This window comes from Aulonocara stuartgranti (assembly GCF_965226115.1).
Source record: "Aulonocara stuartgranti genome assembly, chromosome: 3".
Taxonomy (NCBI): Eukaryota; Metazoa; Chordata; class Actinopteri; order Cichliformes; family Cichlidae; genus Aulonocara; species Aulonocara stuartgranti.
The window spans coordinates 7,181,403-7,200,070 of record NC_138941.1 but is presented as its reverse complement, the minus strand read 5'-3'; the positions used below and the strand labels follow the sequence as shown (position 1 = coordinate 7,200,070).

General features: G+C 41.8%; 2 protein-coding genes across 4 annotated transcripts in view; both read right to left on the bottom strand.

Annotated features, from left to right (window-relative positions):
• The window catches only part of LOC309702189 (protein NLRC3-like), a 306,079-nt gene that overhangs the window by 161,688 nt on the left and 125,723 nt on the right, over positions 1–18,668 (bottom strand). The gene's annotated exons all lie outside the window — the stretch shown is intronic.
• LOC309702248 (uncharacterized protein) lies at positions 2,896–15,369 on the bottom strand. 3 transcript variants are annotated; one of them, XM_082526803.1, is made up of 5 exons: positions 15,305–15,322; positions 15,010–15,076; positions 9,349–9,454; positions 4,570–5,838; positions 2,896–4,248 (listed from the first exon to the last, which is right to left on the bottom strand). In XM_082526803.1, exons 3-5 carry the CDS (start codon positions 9,364–9,366, stop codon positions 3,562–3,564), a joined length of 1,974 nt encoding a protein of 657 aa, XP_082382929.1. In that variant the 5' UTR covers positions 9,367–9,454; positions 15,010–15,076; positions 15,305–15,322; the 3' UTR covers positions 2,896–3,561. The 3 variants fall into 3 exon arrangements, with proteins under 3 accessions (XP_082382929.1, XP_082382930.1, XP_082382931.1); XM_082526804.1 differs by lacking the exon at positions 15,010–15,076 and having other exon boundaries at positions 15,305–15,369; XM_082526805.1 differs by lacking the exons at positions 15,010–15,076; positions 15,305–15,322 and adding an exon at positions 15,141–15,186.

Here is an 18,668-nt window from a genome sequence, read left to right as displayed (position 1 = left end):
CCAGCAACACGCTCAGACAGAAACTGGTTCACCCGAAAGACAAAACGCCAAAACACAGACTTAACAATGTGGTGTATGCTCTACAGTGCAGCGAGGAATGCCCAGACCTCTACATTGGAGAGACCAAACAGCCACTTCACAAGCGCATGGCAAGACTCAGCAGTCCATCTGCATCTTAAGGATAAAGGACACTCTTTCGAGGATGCCAATGTTCACATTTTGGACGGAGAGGACAGATGGTTTGAAAGAGGAGTGAAAGAAGCATCTATGTCCACTGTGAGCGACCATCTTTGAACAGAGGCGGAGTTTACGACATCAACTCTCTGCCGTCAATAATCCAGTTTTGAGATCCCTTCCCAGACGCCTTAACGTCCACTCACATCCTGGGCCATCTGATCTCAGGAATTCGCATGATAAGGTGGGGCCAGGTTTCACAATGAACACACCCGAAACTCTTGCTGATTGGGACCCACACCCAGTTTCACACCTTGGCTCAGGCGATTAGAGGATCATCAGGGGGTCCTTTTGTCCCTCTGTGGGGGGTCACTCCCACTAGGTTTATATCTGGGACTCTCCACCATTTGACCTTAGAACTGAAGAAGCTTCTCGGATGAGAGGTGAAACGTCTTCAAGTAACTTAAAGAAGTCCAGACGCTTTTCTTTGCAAGCTCCTTTGACATTTGACCACGAGCAATCTTTTCTGGTTTGACGCCGTCTTTGTAGCCAGAAACCAGCTCTCTCCTCGGCTTCCTCCACTACACGCTTCCCCCACGCCAGTCTCCTCCGTCACTATAAAGGGGAGAGTCATGAGCTCCATCACCCTCACCTGTGCCGTCCAACGTCCCGCCACCAGCCTCCACTGCAGCAGGCCAGAGACCACACCCCTGCCACAATAAGTAAAAGTATATCCTTGCTGTACCCTTAATGCTAAATGTGCTAAATTAACCGCTGCCTTTGCCCCTTTGGGATTATTCTTATGTCACTGGGATGTTGACCTTTGACCTTCACATTAGAGAGATGGGCAGACATAATTAGTGTATGAATTTTAAAGTAACAGGTAATAAAGAGAGTGTAGTAAATGTAGTCAGGTTTATTACTCTGTATCACACATGAGTGCCCGAGGCTGACTGGGGAGACACAGGAAACAGAGAGACAGGGCTGACTCGACATGAAACGATGAAACGTGGGACACGGGAACAGAAACTAAACACAGGCTGAAATGAACACTGAGGGAGGGAGAACTAAGATTACTGAGAGCCTGATAAATAAGAAGAACAAAAACCAAGAAAAACAAGAGTCAAAGAAAACCAAAAACACAAAGCATTGGGCCAGGACCCACTGCTGTGACATTTATATGTGATAAAAACATTAAAAACTGCTCAGATGTTGAAATCTTTCTACGTATACTTTAGGTTCAGCTCTCCAGCCTGGCATTTGGTTAAGCATGATTCAAACATTTGATTTTGTTTAACTGGTTTTAATTATAGTTACTTTTTGTGAACATTTGTTGCAGCATTTAAAAATACATCATTTATTTTCAAACTTTTATTTGATTTAGAGCATCATATTTGACCAACGTAAATGTTTTAATTTCATATAAAATAACTGAAACAGTGAACTAAATATCTGAAATCTTTCCTTCCTTAAAAGTTATAATCCTACTTAAGTTATAGTGCAAACACTTAAGCAACAAATATACTTGATGCTAATTAATTAATATTTCCCTTTGATGTTGCAACTATGCGGTCACTTCTGTCTTTAAACAAAATAATATTTTCCAGTTACAGAAATCATAAAGTCCAAACTAAAGTGCTACTGTTGCTATATGCATTTTATATAAATCATGGATGATGGTCCTGACATGAAGGAAGAGAAAGTTACAGGTTGCATCCTTTGACTTTGTCTCCGTGCCTTTGGGCCATTTTCAGAAGGACAGATGTTTCTGTTCAATTCTTAAATCAATTTTTTCAAACACAAACACTATTTTAAAGCTTCTAGAGAGTAAAATATTAATGATAATTATAATAACAATAATAAAAACAAAAGCTCTCAGATCCATCAAACCAAGCAGCAGAAAGAACAATAACTGAAGAGAAAACTTTAACCTTGTAGACTTCATTATGTTCCAGCTGCTCTACAGACGCTGTGACCTCGAACTTAAGCAGGTCGTAAAGTATGTGCAGCTCAATAACTTCATAATCAGACCCTGTGGTATTTAGGCAGCAGAACAACTAAGAATAACAACTACAAATAATGTTTTTAGGTTTCTGTTGTACTGCAAGGTTCTGTACAGGAGAACCAAACCAAGAGCAAATATTACGTCTCATTTACACCTGAGCACGAAGAGCCATCAACATTTAGCAAATTGAATCATCTTTGTTTAGATGCAAGAAGAATCATATAGAAATGAAAAAGTAGAAATAGAAATCCAGAGCAAAGATATCCTCTAATTCAGCGTAGCACATGTGCAGCTGCTGCGATTCACGTAAGCATTCGGCTCGTCGCTGTTGCAGATTTTTCTCTCGCTGTTCTGGCTCACAGCGCTGCAAACACAAAAATAAATATCCCCAAAGGTGTGAAAGGGAGCTAATTAGTAAGAGTATTGTTACTCTCCGCAGGAGTAGTCCAGCAGTAGAAATCAGTACAATAACAAGGTGTGTAACATCTAGCAGGGTGACAGAAAAACCCAGGGTAACTTCTAAGGACCTCAACGTCTCTCTCACATTGTGTTTTTTAAACATGCTTCCATTTGTCACTTCAGTCTTTACTCTGAAATACAGGAAGAGAAATCATGGCTGAAACAATTTCTCATGAAACCAGGGGTGTGGTCCAACAGTCAGTTTGGTGAGGAAGGTTCCTAACTGAGAGAAGTGACCCAGAAGTATCTGTGTAGCAGCCACAATGAATCCAGATCATGAGCTTTATTAACTGATCAAAGTCTCTTCTTTCATCTTCTGTATCATTCAGTTTGCATTGGTAATGCCCATTATTGTAATGCTTTTTTAAGACCAGCAAAACTTTATTTCACTTTGGGTTAGCTGGGATAAGTGATGGATGGAGGGAATTTTACTTCAGCCACAGAAATCCTAAACAGGAAGGAGGAGCAGAGTTACAGTGGATCACTATCCAGCAGGGAAACAAGGTTTATTTCAATTTCTTGGCCATGAGTGAGATTTACTGAGTGGGCAAATTAGGGAGACGACACCATCAGATCCCGAGCCCTCCATGTGTTAATCAAGAGACGGCTGCTGTGCTACATCCATAAATAATGAATAAATTAGGAGCTAAAGCTGAAAGGACAGTTTATTTGTACCATCAGTGAAGATATTTAACATTTGAATTTTTTATTTAACATTTGCAAGATTCAATAACATAAAGAACCTGAACAAGAAAACATTTATGTGGATCAAAATACATTAAAACAAAAACTTTATAATAGGAAACAGAGTTTTCAACCAACTGATGAAAAGAAAGCTAACCACTTGACATGAACACTACAGTAGGACAGTTTTGAAAGCTTAAAATGGAACTAGGGGAAGAGTTTGATTCACAGCTGCCTCATCAGATTTTTACAGGAGATTCTATCTGAACTCTGTGGAGCCTGATCTCAAGCTTTTTGAGTCTGACACAGAAACCAGAGGATCTTTCTGTGTCTTCAGATTCACTGTGATCCAGTGATGGGAGTGATTTCAGCCCTGAGTGATCGCGCTGATGTTTGCACAGAGCAGACAATGAGGTGAATGTTTGGGCACATTGGTAACAGTGAAACAGTTTATTAGTAACGTGGGATCGTTTGTGTGCAGAGTATGAACTGAGATTCCTGAAGCTCTTGTCACACTGCTCACAGCTGTAGTTTCCTTCCATGTGTCCACGTTCATGAATGTTACGACTACCTGACCGTGAGAAGCTTCTCTCACAGTGTCTGCACTTGTGTGGTTTCTCTCCTGTGTGGACTCGTTTGTGTGATTTAAGCTGACCTGCAGTGGTGAAGGATGACCCACACTGATCACAGAGGTGCTTTTTAACCCCACTGTGAATCAGTTCATGTTGTTTTAAATCACTTGATGTGGTGAAGCTTCTCCCACATTCTTTGCAGTATTTCAGTTTGTCTCCAGTGTGTCTACATTGATGTACTTTTAGGGTCTTTTGCTGACTGAAAGTTTTTCCACAGAGGTCACAATGAAAGTCTTTCCCACCACCACAGTGATGACAGGGTTGAGAACTGGATCCATCTGTGTCGCTCTGCTTCTAAACAAAGACACAAAGTGTAAGTCAGTCCTTCAACATTTGTATCCTGAACGTCGCCTGAAATAAAGAGCATCTCTGCAGACGTCCAACTACATTTGACTGTTTCAGTTAACACACTCAGTTTACTGGGCTGCAATAACTACAATACTACCACCATAATACTACAGTAATACTAAAATCATAACTGAAAGGAAAATCTGAATAATCACTCAGAGCTGCTTTTCCATGCAGTAGAATTGCTAACATGCTAACACAGTTTAATGAGCAGAGTTGTTCCAAACAGTCAGGCTAAAATGACAAGATAACAATATAAATACATACCTCACAGTAGCTGCACTTGTAGAGTCTCTTTCTGGTGTGGATCTGTTGGTGTCGTCTCAGGTGATGTGGAGTTTTAAAAGTCTTCTCACACAGGTCACATTGATAAGGTCTCTCCTCAGTGTGGGTAAACATGTGTCGTTGTAAGTGTGCGTCTGTTGTAAAGTATTTGCCACACTGTTCACAGCAGTACACATCATGTCTGGTGTGAATGCGTAGGTGTGTATTTCGGTACCCTCTCTGGCTGAAGGTTTTTCCACAGATGTCACAGCTGTATGGCTTAATTCCAGAGTGGGTAACTAGATGACTCTGTAAGTGGCTACTTTGAGTAAAAGCTCTGCCACACTGATCACAGCTGTACGCTTTAACTCCACTGTGGATGAGTTGGTGTTCTTTTAGGGAACGCTTGAAGGAAAAAGACTTTCCACACAAGTCACAGCTGAACGGTCTCTCTCCAGTGTGGATGACCTGATGCTGTTTTAGTGAAGCCGTCACAGTAAAACCCTTCCCACAGTCGTCACAGCTGTATGGCTTAATTCCAGAGTGGGTAACTAGATGCTTCTGTAAGTGGCTACTGCGAGTAAAAGCTCTGCCACACTGATCACAGCTGTACGCTTTAACTCCACTGTGGACGAGTTGGTGTTCTTTTAGGGAATCCTTCAAGGAAAAAGACTTTCCACACTCGTCACAGCTGAACGGTCTCTCTCCAGTGTGGATGACCTGATGCCGTTTTAGTTTAGCCCTCACAGTAAAACCCTTCCCACACTCGTCACAGCTGTATGGCTTAATTTCAGAGTGGGTAACTAGATGACTCTGTAAGCTTCTACTGCGAGTAAAAGCTCTGCCACACTGATCACAGCTGTACGCTTTAACTCCACTGTGGATGAGTTGGTGTTCTTTTAGGTGACCCTTCAAGGAAAAAGACTTTCCACACTCGTCACAGCTGTATGCCTTAATTCCAGAGTGGGTAACTAGATGCCTCTGTAAGTGGCTACTGTGAGTAAAAGCTCTGCCACACTGATCACAGCTGTACGCTTTAACTCCACTGTGGATGAGTTGGTGTGTTTTTAGGTAACCCTTCCTGGAAAAAGACTTTCCACACAAGTCACAGCTGAACGGTTTCTCTCCAGTGTGGATGACCTGATGCCGTTTTAGTGAAGCCCTCACAGTAAAACCCTTCCCACACTCGTCACAGGTGTGTTTTTTCTCTCCCTTTCTTCTGTGAGGTTTGTCGGCCTCCTGAGAGCGCTGACTTCTGGCTCCATGTTGGTCCTGCAGTGACAGAGATACAAACAGAGGCAGTGAGTGAAATGCAGTCGTGGAACAAACTCAACCTTCAAACTCCATTAACACTAGTTTTAAACCTGAAGGTGGAGCGTGGCACCAAACACCTTAAAGGTCTCTTATCCCCACCTGCTGGTAGTTCTAACACATTACATCCAACCTGCTGTTAAAGATAATTCATGACTGTTCAAACACTAAAATCATGCCCATCCCTCCTGATTGTACACACACACACACACACACACACACACACACACACACACACACACACACATTTATAATTTAGATTATTTTGTTGTTTCCTATTACATATTTCTATAATTTGTATAGATTTATACAGAATTATTCAGTGATAATAAATCCTATGTTTGTTTATTCTAAACGAACCCCGTTAGCTTCCACAACAGATGTTGCTCGTCTTCCGTCAAATACTCACATAAAATATTACACAATAAAGTGGATTCAAGATATCCACATAATTTCACTCTTACATCCACAGTGAGGTTTCACAATTGTTCAAATATAAGCAATCAATAATAATAATAATAATATCAATAACATTGAGGCACATTACACAAATTTCAAAAACAAATCATGTCTTACAATATTTACAACAACTAAAAGCTCTGTAAATCGGCTTTTAAGTGTTCATTGAAGTTTTGAATAATTCTCTAATTTTATAAGGCAACTTATTCCACTTAAAAGTTGCTCTAAATGTAACAGTTTTACAAAACGTTACTTTTAACTCGAGCATTTACTAAATTGCAGCTTGTTGAAAACTGTGTAATATGATGATGTATTTCATCTGGATACTGCAGCTGAGCAGAATAAATGTGGTGTGTTTAACAGAATTGCTTTCTTTAGAACTACAAGTAAGCCATAGAATATTTTAGCCTGTACAAGAAGCCAAGAAAGGTTATTATGCATTTTATCAATATTAGTATAGTATGAACATCTTCACACTAATCTGGACGCCTTATTCTGGACTAACTGAAGTCTGTTAAGATCTGTCTTATTAGCTGCTGACCAAATGATTGAACAATACTCCAGATGAGACATTACTAGTGCATTAATGACATCTTTCATAATGAAGAAGTGATACACAAAGAGCATTTCATAGCCATAGCTATGCCTTGTCGGCAGAGTTATGTGACATTAGTGATGTTTGTACTTTCAGCGTTAACTTGGTTTTAAAGCCTTTAAAATATACGCCGTTCAATAGTCGACCTTAATCTGACAGAGAATGTGATGATTTTGTGGATAATTAAAGTCAGTCATATATCCACAAACACAACAAGCTGAAAGTCAGTGATGCTGCTCAGTTTGCAGTCCTGAACATCACGGCACAAGCAGGATTCACTGCACTGTTAATGTTAGCTGTGTTATATTGCTGCCTCTGTTCGGTGGTGTCGAGCCAAACGCACTTTAACGTGTGTTTGAACGAGCTGACGGTTCACTCGTTAAGCTGAAAGAAAGATGCTTTAATCACAGCAGTCACACATGTGTCCACTGCACCATCTGGAACTCTTCTTGTTTACACTCGTAATAACACAAACACTAAATCCTGCTTCTCTGGTGCTGTTGTGTAGCAGTGTGTACACCTGAGACTGTCACCTGTCTGTCTGTCCTGCACTCTCTCTCTGTTTCTTTCTCTCTGATTGTGGAATAAAAGTATGAACATGTGTTTATAAGTTACACTTGTGTTTGAATCCTGCAGCTTATCACACATTTGATTTCCATGTGTGACGACTGCAAGTGTCCAGAGTGAGGACAGACTGAGGGAGCCACTGCTGCACATCATCTGTGAGGCATTGCAGCCCTGATGAATCAGTCTTATTAGGTAATGTTCAAATAATGTGATCATCCCAGTGTTTTCAGTGTGGGAGAAAGTACTCAGGGCCTTCAAGTTACACACTATGAAAGGCAGCAACAAGTTTAATGTTCAGAAACCTAAAGTCTGTATCAGCAGCAGGATGGAGCTAAAATAAATGTTGGTTTCAGTTCTATGAAGCTTTGAGTATTTTGGATCAGTAGCTGCTGTGTTTGTTGCATCATATTGCTGTAACTGTTTATATGCTTTATATATTCTGAGCTAAGTTGATCTATAGTGTTACATCATATTCTATAAGGATGTTATGTGTTTGTAGACTTTCTGCCCAGTTTGACCCATTTAGCAGAAGTCAGTGTTTAAGGCTCTGATATCTATTCTGTGTGACTTAAAGCAGTTATGACATGGTCTGATTTTCTCACCCAATAAAGGAATATTTCATATATCAGTCTACTCTTCATTCTATCAGACACAGTTATCACAGCTCGTACATTTGCTTTTTACACATATATGTAAGCATTCAGCCACATTTAGTACCAACATATTAAATGAACAATATTTGTCTCTTATATATGATACATCTGTATACACACTGTCACAGATACTTGTCTGTGAGTGAAGTGATATATATATAGATATATATATATGATAACTATAATATTGGCCATATCATATTTACATTACCACAGTGAGATGACTTTAGTCTCATGAACAACATCAGCTAATTGTTATTTACAGCTAATCTTAAACGACTGTTCAGCACAGAAATGAAGCCCAACAATCATGTTTCACAGTCCTGTGGTCTCAGCCTCAGATACTCATCAAATCACACAGAGCTCATGTAGAAACAAATGAACTAAATATGTTCTCCTTCATTTCTGTCAAACAAAGCTGTATGAAACGTTTCCAGCTGTTAGTATCATGGTTGCTAGGCAACCTGGGCAGCGCGACGGAGGCTAGACGTCCCATTTCACGAGCCTACGAGCCTCGCACTTCGGCCTTAGCGGTCTTTGAGTACGCGGCCCTTGAGGACTTTAAAGCTGCAGAACCTGAATCGGGATACAGCCATGATGATCTCCAGCCTCGTGCTCGCCAACATTCTCACCTGAGTTAAGAAGACGATCACTGAAATGGTCTCAGCAGGTCCTTTGATGACAGCAATGAAATGCAGTGGTAAGGCTTTTTGGGGATTAAGTTCGTTTTCATGGCAAAGAAGGACGATGCAGTTCATCTGATCACTCCTCATAACATTCTGGAGTGCAGGCAAAATGCTATTATAAAAACTTAAGCAGCAACTTCTCCAGGTTCCAATATTTATGCAATTCTCAAACCTTTTGGCCACGACTGTATAACCTCTTCTGAAGTTTAGTGGATATTATACATGGTTATGCTCAGGATGTGTCGGCCAGTTTCCACTGGAAACGCCTTTTGGTTAAACTGTCAGCGAGGAATTTGCATTTGCACTGTTACATTTTTATATAACTTTAATGCACATAAACAACAGCTGCTTGTTTCAGTGAAAATACATTGATGGGTTTTTAATAAAGTTGTGCAGCTGTAAAGTATTTTGTCTGGTGTCAATTCTATCGTCAGCTACATCGTTATGGCAAATGTTCAAATGTATATGGTGATAAATATCTTTGGTCATATGGTCCTGCTCTGTCTGTCACCTTCTGTGTTGAGCTCATTGTTTCCTCTGTAGTGGCTGAGCTGAGTCCAAGTAGCTGAAAATGTTCCTCTGCTGCTCCGTCAGACTCTCCTCCTCCTGCTGATCAGCTGGGACACAAAACAGATCTTTGTTAGGCTCCACACTGCACTGAAGAGTCAAAGTGTCTCATATGTTCATCTGACAAGTAAAAGAACACATTTTTGTTTCCCGAGGTGGGCAACTTGTTGGAAACAAACACAAAAGCTTTGAGCACTGATACCTGCCATTGCTGGCATTGAAAGATGCAACGCCAGCAATGTGGATTGTCAAGACTCAAACCAATCATCAAGCAAAGACAACAGGGATCATTTGTTTCTGTTTATTTAGCATTCACAGCATTTGTAGTTGCCTTCTGTGCAGGGGAAGTCCACGCACACTGTGTGGTACCGCCATCCGCAGAAGGTGCATTCAACCTCTGTAAGAGAAACGAGGTTGTCTGAGACTGAAATGATATTCACTAAAGAAGTGGTGATTTGTAAAACTTCACATTTTGATCCGGGACGTACTCTGCATGAAAACAAGCGCTCACTCTTCCTGCTCAACAAATGATAAGGGCGGAGCCTTATACCACGTGATACAGAAGCTGTGCCGTGTGATGCTAAAATTAGCAGGGAAAAAACAACGGAGAGCACGTCAGGGATGACGAGAAAGTGACAGGAGAAAATCCGTCCGGGTCAACCACCCAAACATCAATAACGGGAACCTTATACAGCGCTTCCCTATACACGTCAAACTCCCGCAGGCACAAAGACATCACGGAGGCTATCACTTATCACCTGACCAAAGATATGTGTAACGGTCTTTTGCATTTGATGTTTGTTGCATTTGATATTTGTTAAGCTGTATGTCTGGATTTTGTTCCTTTGCGCCCTCTGGTGGTGAACTGTGCAGGGTACAGCTTTGCTGTTTGGGTCTCCACCCAGCAACTTTTCTTTTGCTAGCACACATGGTGTCTGCATGCTGCAACTCACAGTTAGCTCCACACATGGAGAAAATATTGTTTAAAGAGTGAAAATAATTGACGAAGAAGATGGAAGATAAGGCAATAAGGCCATAAAGCTCTATTTAGCACTTCCTGGATGTCAGCTCACGAGGTTTGTGTATTTTAAATGGTTTATTTTCTGTAATTAAGGATTTTTTTGATTGATTGACACTATGTACAAGAGCGCATTTTGATGTGATGTTTTTGTTTTATTGTTTTGTCCGTGAGCAGTTCTCACGGGTTGCCAAGACCAGAATAAACCCTGTTTTATAACTACATCGTGCGTACGTCAATCCTTGAGGGTGCTACAGTGAGAACTCCGCTCTGCACGGGTAGATGAAGGACGCAGCCCCGCAGGAAATTCAGGTGCCCCGAAAATAAGTGTTGCCTCAGTTAAAGGACTCAATATAATTAACCACAAGAAAGAGAAATAAAAAGGAAAAGGACTGTAAAATTAATTAAGATAAGTTTCCTTTTATAAATAAACAAAGGACTGAAATATTTCTTTTTTTTTCTTTCCTTCTCATTGTTTACATTTCTGCTGTTCAAGTGACTGATATTCATACAGTGTTAAGTTAATGTTGTGATGAGTAACCTGTGCATCGTGCATATGGTGGGCTTCAGCAGTTGCTGTAAGAAACAGTATTACTGGCTTGGAGAAGAGATGTAATGTGAGTTAAGTATACATGTTAAGTGATGTTTAAGGAGTAATAGTAATTACTGTGCTTTAAAGTTGTAACAGTAAATGAAGATTAATATTCATTTGCTCCTCAACTAACAAATCAAATTTAAGCTGCTGCACCTTTACATTAAGGCTAAGTAAGATACACAAAAAACCCAAACCCCTCCAACAATGGCAGAGTTTGAGGCTAATCCAGAAGTCAGTGAAAAGGGTGATGTGGAACAACTTTCTGCAGATGAGCAACTACAAGCAGTTGAAGGCACAGCTGATGATGTTTCTACTACCTCACAAAGAGCACGACAGAGCCAACGAGTCCGTACATTGACGGAAAAGGGCAAAGAACTGTACGGTGAGCACATAAAGAAGGCTGCACATCGTTTCAGTGTGCGCTATGAGAAGTGGAAGGTTGTCATTAAGAATGCCAAAGGAGCTATAGATGGTCAATGCTCAAAGGATCTGCTACAAGAACATGTTTCCAAGGTTTTGAGTGCTTCTAAGGATGTGAATGCAGCCTATGATGACTTGAGACGTATTGAATCTCCAGATAGTGACACAAGACGAAGGATGGATACGTGTGAAGCCATAACAAAGACAATTATCGAATCTGTAAGAAAGTGTCCAAGCCCAAGTAATGCGGAGGTTCAAAGAGATGAAGAACTTTGGAAGGACACTGAGTCTTCATCTAAATACGTAGCCTCAGATGTGAAAAGTCAAAGGGATGAAAAATGGAAGGAGACTGAGTCTATGCCTAAGTTAGAAGCCTCAGACAGGATGAGTGTTAAGTCACACCACACTAAGCTCTCTTCTCATTCGAGGGTTTCCTCTAGACACTCCAGCCGGCTCTCGGCTAAAAGACAAGATGCAGCTGCTGAAGTTGCAGCAAATGAGGCTGCTCTCCAAGTTCTGCTTGAACAAGAAATCCATATGAAGGAAATTGAAAGGCAAGAAGCAGAAATAGCACAAAGACAAAAGGCTCTAGAAGCTAAGCGCAGAGAAGTAGAGCGACTTGAGACTGTAAAAAAGCTGAATGCAGCAAAGGCTCGACAGCGAGTGTATGAACAAAGTGAATGTTCAGATGAAGAAATATACAACCTACTTCACCACAGATCTGATAAAAATGAAGTCAAGTCTGAAAACAATGACCAGCATATGAAACGGTGTTCCTCGCCACGAAATGTGACACCGCACCAAGAGGTGAACACAGAAGATCTGGTCAAAGCATTTGCAGTGTCTCTTAATGCAAGTCGTCTTCCGGTACCAGAGCCAACAATATTCAGTGGCGACCCTATCAGATATAATGATTGGAAAATTTCCTTTCAGACTCTGATTGACAGGAAAAATATACCAACTGAAGAGAAGACTTATTATCTGAGGAAATATGTAAGTGGACCTGCAAGGAAGGCAATAGAAGGCTACTTCCCGCTTGGCACAGAGTCTGCATACTATGCAGCATGGACAGTTCTCGTAGAGAGGTATGGAAATCCCTTCCTCGTAGCAAAGGCCTTCAGAGACAAACTTGACGCATGGCCTAAGATAAGCTCTAAAGGCAGTATGGAACTTCAAGCATTTGCTGACTTCCTTTGCTGCTGTAAGACAGCCATGTCGCAAATGAAGGGGCTTGAAGTGCTCAATGACTGCAATGAAAACCAAAAAATGCTCGCAAAACTTCCAGATTGGCTTACTTCAAGGTGGAACAGAAAGGTTACAGAAGTGCAAGAAGAGACTCACACCTTTCCAAGCTTCAGCCAATTCGTAGATTTCATCTCACGGGAAGCCAAAATTGCCTGTAATCCCATAACATCTCTCTTTGCTCTGAAGCCAAGTGAAACTGAAGGGGCAAAAACAACAAGGAACAGAGGCAATGGAGCAAAGGTGCTAGCAACTAACTCAAATGAAAGGACTGTTAGTGCTAGTTGTGTGTACTGTGAAAGGTCGAGTCACAGCCTACTTAAGTGTAGAAGGTTCATAAATGAGAGCATTGTTGAGAGACTAAAGTTTGTTCAAGACAAGAAGTTATGTTTTGGCTGTCTGAACTCTGGTCATCGCTCCAAGGATTGCGAAGGGAGAGAAACCTGTGACACATGTAATAAAAGACATCCAACATGTCTTCATGACAATCGCACGAAGGAAGACAGAACAAGGAGAAATCCACACAAGAACAGTGACAGGACAAGACAAACGGACGCAGATGTCTCACAAGACAACAGTGTCACACCAACAACAAGTGAAGCGACTTCTAACAGAGTCACACAGAATGTTGACGACACTCACACATCTTCCATTATTCCAGTATGGGTGTCAACCAAAGGTGAGCCAGCGCATGAAATTCTTGTGTACGCGCTCCTTGATACACAGAGCGATACGACCTTTATTCTTGAAGAAACGGCACAAGCTCTGCATATCAAAGGTGAATCGACTCAGCTAAAGCTCACTACTATGTCTTCAAGAAACACAGTTGTGTCCTGTCGCAAGTTCTCAGGTCTACAAGTCAGAGGGTTCTACTCAAATAAGACCATTTCCCTACCAGTGACGTATGCCAGAGACTTTATTCCCGCAAACCGAGATCACATTCCATCGCCTGCAACAGCTAAGGCATGGTCTCATCTTGACTGCATTGCAAGTGAGATCGCTCCACTACAAAGCTGTGATGTTGGTCTGCTGATTGGGTACAACTGCCCCCAAGCACTTGTTCCTTGTGAGGTTGTGTCTGGAAAGGAAAATCAGCCGTTTGTGCAAAGAACTGATCTGGGATGGAGTATTGTGGGTTATGGCAATCCATGTCTCGATTATGGAGACGCCTTCGGAATAAGTCACCAAGTCATTGTGAAGGAAGTGGTGCCTGACATTAATCCCTCTTTAAATCTCACCAACAAGGTTCACTATGTCTACAGAACTCAAATAAAGGAAATGATCTCTCCCACAGAGGTCCTAAAGATGTTGAAGTCTGACTTTGTTGAGAAAGCACCAGAAGACACAAAGGTCTCTCAAGAAGATCTCAAATTTTTAACAAAGATGAAGGCCGGCATTAGGCACAAGGAGGATGGTCATTTTGAAATGCCACTCCCATTTAAGAGTGAAAGGCCGAACCTGCCAAACAACAAGGTATGTGCTATTCATCACCTCAAATGTTTAGAAAAAAGGCTCAAGAGTAACAAGCAGTACTACATGGACTATAAGAAATTCATGAATGACATCTTAGCCCATGGAGATGCTGAAAAGGTCACAGAGCAAGACATTGACAAGACACCAGTTTGGTACATCCCACATCATGGTGTGTATCATCCACAAAAACCCGGAAAGATTCGTGTCGTCTTTGATGCCTCTGCCAAGTTCCAAGGCGCTTCCTTAAATGACCATCTCCTCACTGGTCCAGAGCTAACAAACACCTTGCTCGGAGTCTTGTGTCGCTTCCGAAGAGGCCCAGTGGCTTTCATGTGTGACATCGAACGCATGTTCCACCAATTCCATGTGCATGCTTGTGACCAAGATTACCTACGGTTCTTGTGGTGGGAGAACGGTGACCTTGAAACTCCATTCACTGTCTACAGGATGAAGGTACACCTATTTGGAGCAGCATCTTCTCCAGGTTGTGCCAACTATGGCCTCAAGCATCTTGCAGCTGAAGGGGAAGGAAGTTTTAATGAAGAAACCATCAAGTTCATCAAAACCAACTTCTATGTTGATGACGGACTAGCAAGTGTTGACACTGAAGATCAGGCAATACAGCTGGTTAATGAAGCACGCAAACTCTGCAGCATGGGCAAACTTCGGTTGCACAAGTTCATCTCAAACAGCACCAAAGTTCTAGCTTCGCTTCCGAAAGAAGAATGCGCTGCAGCTCCCAAAGAGCTAGATATGGCACTCGGTGAAGTACACATGGAAAGAGCACTTGGCGTACAATGGTGTGTGGCATCAGATCAATTTCAGTTCAGAGTAGTTGTTAAGGACAAACCACTCACCAGAAGAGGAGTATTGGCCACAGTCGCCTCTGTGTTCGATCCACTTGGGTTTGTGTCACCTTTCATTCTGCTGGGAAAGCAGATTTTGCAACAAATGTGTCGAGATAAACTCAGCCAGGATGATAACTTACCTGACAGACTTCGACCTCAGTGGGAGTATTGGTTGCGTGACCTGGGAAACCTTGCAGACGTAAAGGTTCACAGATGCTACATTCCTTCGACCTTCAAGGCACAGCACTACGAACTTCATCATTTTTCTGATGCAAGTGCATCTGGATATGGAATGTGCACTTACCTCAGAGCAGTAAGCACAACTGGTGAAGTCCACTGCTCATTGGTGATGGGAAGATCAAGAGTTCCACCAACCAAAGTCACAACTATACCTCGGCTTGAGTTGTCGGCGGCCGTTGTTGCTGTGCGCACTGGTGACATGCTGAAAAAGGAATTGGAAATGGAAATTTCAGAAGAAAGGTATTGGACTGACTCGAAGGTGGTACTCGGATATGTCAGCAATGAAGCCAGAAGATTTCATGTGTTTGTTGCAAACTGAGTGGAACGCATCAAACAAAGCACAGATTCAACCCAATGGAGGTATGTAACTTCCGAAGATAATCCGGCAGACCACGCCTCAAGAGGTCTCACAGCAGAACAACTTGTAGCATCAAACTGGTTCAAAGGCCCAGACCTCCTTTGGCAGAAGATCATACCCAGTGGGGAAATTAAGGTGGGAGAGTTATCAACCAGTGACCCGGAGGTTAAGAAGGTTCAAGTCCACAAGATACAAGGGGAGGAACAAAGGTCACTGTTAGATCGCTTACACAAGTTTTCCGACTGGTCGAGGATGATTAAGGCAGTTGCTAGACTCAAGCGCTATGTGAAAGAAGCAAAGGATCACAAGAGTAGATCACACGACATCAGTAGTGTAACAAGAGAGAAAGGAAGCAGAGTTAACAATCATAAAGATGGTTCAAGAAACAGCCTTTGCTCAAACTTCGAGCTAACGGATTCTGGATTCTTGGATGCAGCAAGATCGTGTCATCTTACATCTATAAATGTGTAAAATGCAGAAGGTTCAGAAGGCGCACAGAGCAGCAGAAGATGGCAGACCTCCCAGAGGATCGGATGGAGACCACACCGCCATTCACCTACTGTGGGATGGACTGCTTTGGTCCTTTTTATGTCAAAGAAGGCCGCAAGGAGCTAAAGCGTTATGGCTTGCTAATCACTTGCATGTGCTCCAGAGCAGTGCATCTTGAAATGCTTGACGATCTCTCTACAGATTCCCTCATCAACTCATTACGTACATTCATGGCCATCAGAGGTACAGTTCGTCAGATAAGATGTGATCAAGGCACGAATTTTGTCGGCACTAGAAATGAGTTTATTGGAGCATTTAAGGAAATGGATCAAGCCAAGCTAGGGAAACTGGACTGTGAGTTTCTCATGTACACCCCAGCATCTAGTCATATGGGTTGTGTCTGGGAAAGACAAATTCGCACCATAAGAAGTGTTCTCATGTCCATTCTGGAACAATCAGCCAAACAACTCGACAGCTCCTCTCTGAGGACATTCCTGTATGAAGTCATGGCAGTGATTAATAGCAGACCATTGACTACTGACAAACTATGTGATCCATCAAACCCAGAACCTTTAACACCGAATCACATACTAACCATGAAGTCCACAATCATCTCTCCACCTCCAGGAAGGTTTGTGAAAGAAGATCTTTATCTCCGTAAGAGGTGGCGTCGTGTTCAACTACTTGCCAACACTTTCTGGACAAGGTGGAAAAAGGAGTATTTGTTAAATCTTCAAGGAAGACAGAAGTGGACCAAAGAGCACAGAAATGCTAAGATCAATGATGTTGTCCTCCTGAAGGATGAGATAACTCCACGCAACCAGTGGAAGTTGGCAAGGATCATTGAAGTGTATCCTGGAAAGGATGGAAAAGTGAGGAAGGTGAAATTGCTGCTGAGTGATCCAACCCTGGATAGAGCAGGAAAACGTAACTCCAAACCTGTGCACCTGGAAAGACCCATTCAGAAGACAGTCATTCTGATGGAAGCGGAAGACGATTCTCCACCGCACTCTGCTTAAAGGATAATTCACGATAGTTCATTCAAAAGCCGTTCATTAGTTCATAGGCAATACTTTATTCTTTTTAATCACAAGTGATTGGTGGGAGTGCAACGGTCTTTTGCATTTGATGTTTGTTGCATTTGATATTTGTTAAGCTGTATGTCTGGATTTTGTTCCTTTGCACCCTCTGGTGGTGAACTGTGTAGGGTACAGCTTTGCTGTTTGGGTCTCCACCCAGCCACTTTTCTTTTGCTAGCACACATGGTGTCTGCATGCTGCAACTCACAGTTAGCTCCACACATGGAGAAAATATTGTTTAAAGAGTGAAAATAATTGACGAAGAAGATGGAAGATAAGGCAATAAGGCCATAAAGCTCTATTTAGCACCTCCTGGATGTCAGCTCACGAGGTTTGTGTATTTTAAATGGTTTATTTTCTGTAATTAAGGATTTTTTTGATTGATTGACACTACGTACAAGAGCGCATTTTGATGTGATGTTTTTGTTTTATTGTTTTGTCCGTGAGCAGTTCTCACGGGTTGCCAAGACCAGAATAAACCCTGTTTTATAACTACATCGTGCGTATGTCAATCCTTGAGGATTGACAATATGGCTCCTACAATATGGCTCCCATCAACACTGTGCAAAACGAGGGATTTAGGAAAACGATCAACACCCTAGACAAACGCTACACAGTGCCGTCCCGCAACTATTTTTCTATTGTTGCACTACCTGCTCTGTACACGCAGCGTCGAGCAACGGTGGAGACGGAATTTCAAGCAGTACAACATTTTGCTGCAACAACAAAACGTGAGACATTTGTTGTTTTTATGTTTATTTGTTGTTATGAGAGAATCATGATCTCAATTCTAAGCCAAAAAATCGTGATTCTCATTTTATGCAAAATCGTGCAGCCCTAACATTAACACAAAACTATTGTTTCACCAGAGAAACACACATGAAGAGAGAGAGAGAGACAATAACAGCTACCAAACAGTCGTCATAATTCGTCACACAATGAGAAAAGGACAAATCAACAAGTAACAATGACTAATTAATATTAAAATCTGTAACATAATGTATTGTTTGGAGTTTAGTCTGATTGGTTCAGGATGAGCTGCCATTATCCAATCACACGTCTGCTTACCTGCATCTTTTCTCTTTTTTCTAACCTGAGCACCTGATGGCTTTGAACTTTTGTTGTCCATCTTCCATTGGTTTGAATTTTGCGCTCCAGTACAAACACAAATCCCCCAACCCGAGGATCAGCACAATTAACCTAACAGCAGGAACGTACAGAGGGGGGGGGGGGGGGGGGGCTAGAGGGGCTTGAGCACCCGCCCCTTTCCTGATGGTGCCCAAGGTGCCCTTTTGTTGAGGCAACTTTTTTTTTTTAAATTATTATTTTTTTTTTTTAATGTGTGTGTGTGTGTGTGTGTGTGTGTGTGTGTGTGTGTGTGTGTGCGGAGTCCTGTCTGTGCCCCTAAAACAATAATATTTAACTATTAATCACAGTTTTGCTAAATAAAAGGATCTGGCTTGCATCAGTCACATGATCACATTTAACCAATGATCGCCCTT

What these genes read in the sequence shown, in the direction of transcription:
- LOC309702248 (XM_082526804.1), bottom strand. An exon ending in ACAAGTGCAGCTACTGTGAG is followed by an intron (nt 4,249 to 4,569) that starts GTATGTATTTAT and finishes GTCTTTGTTTAG; the next exon opens with AAGCAGAGCGACACAGATGG.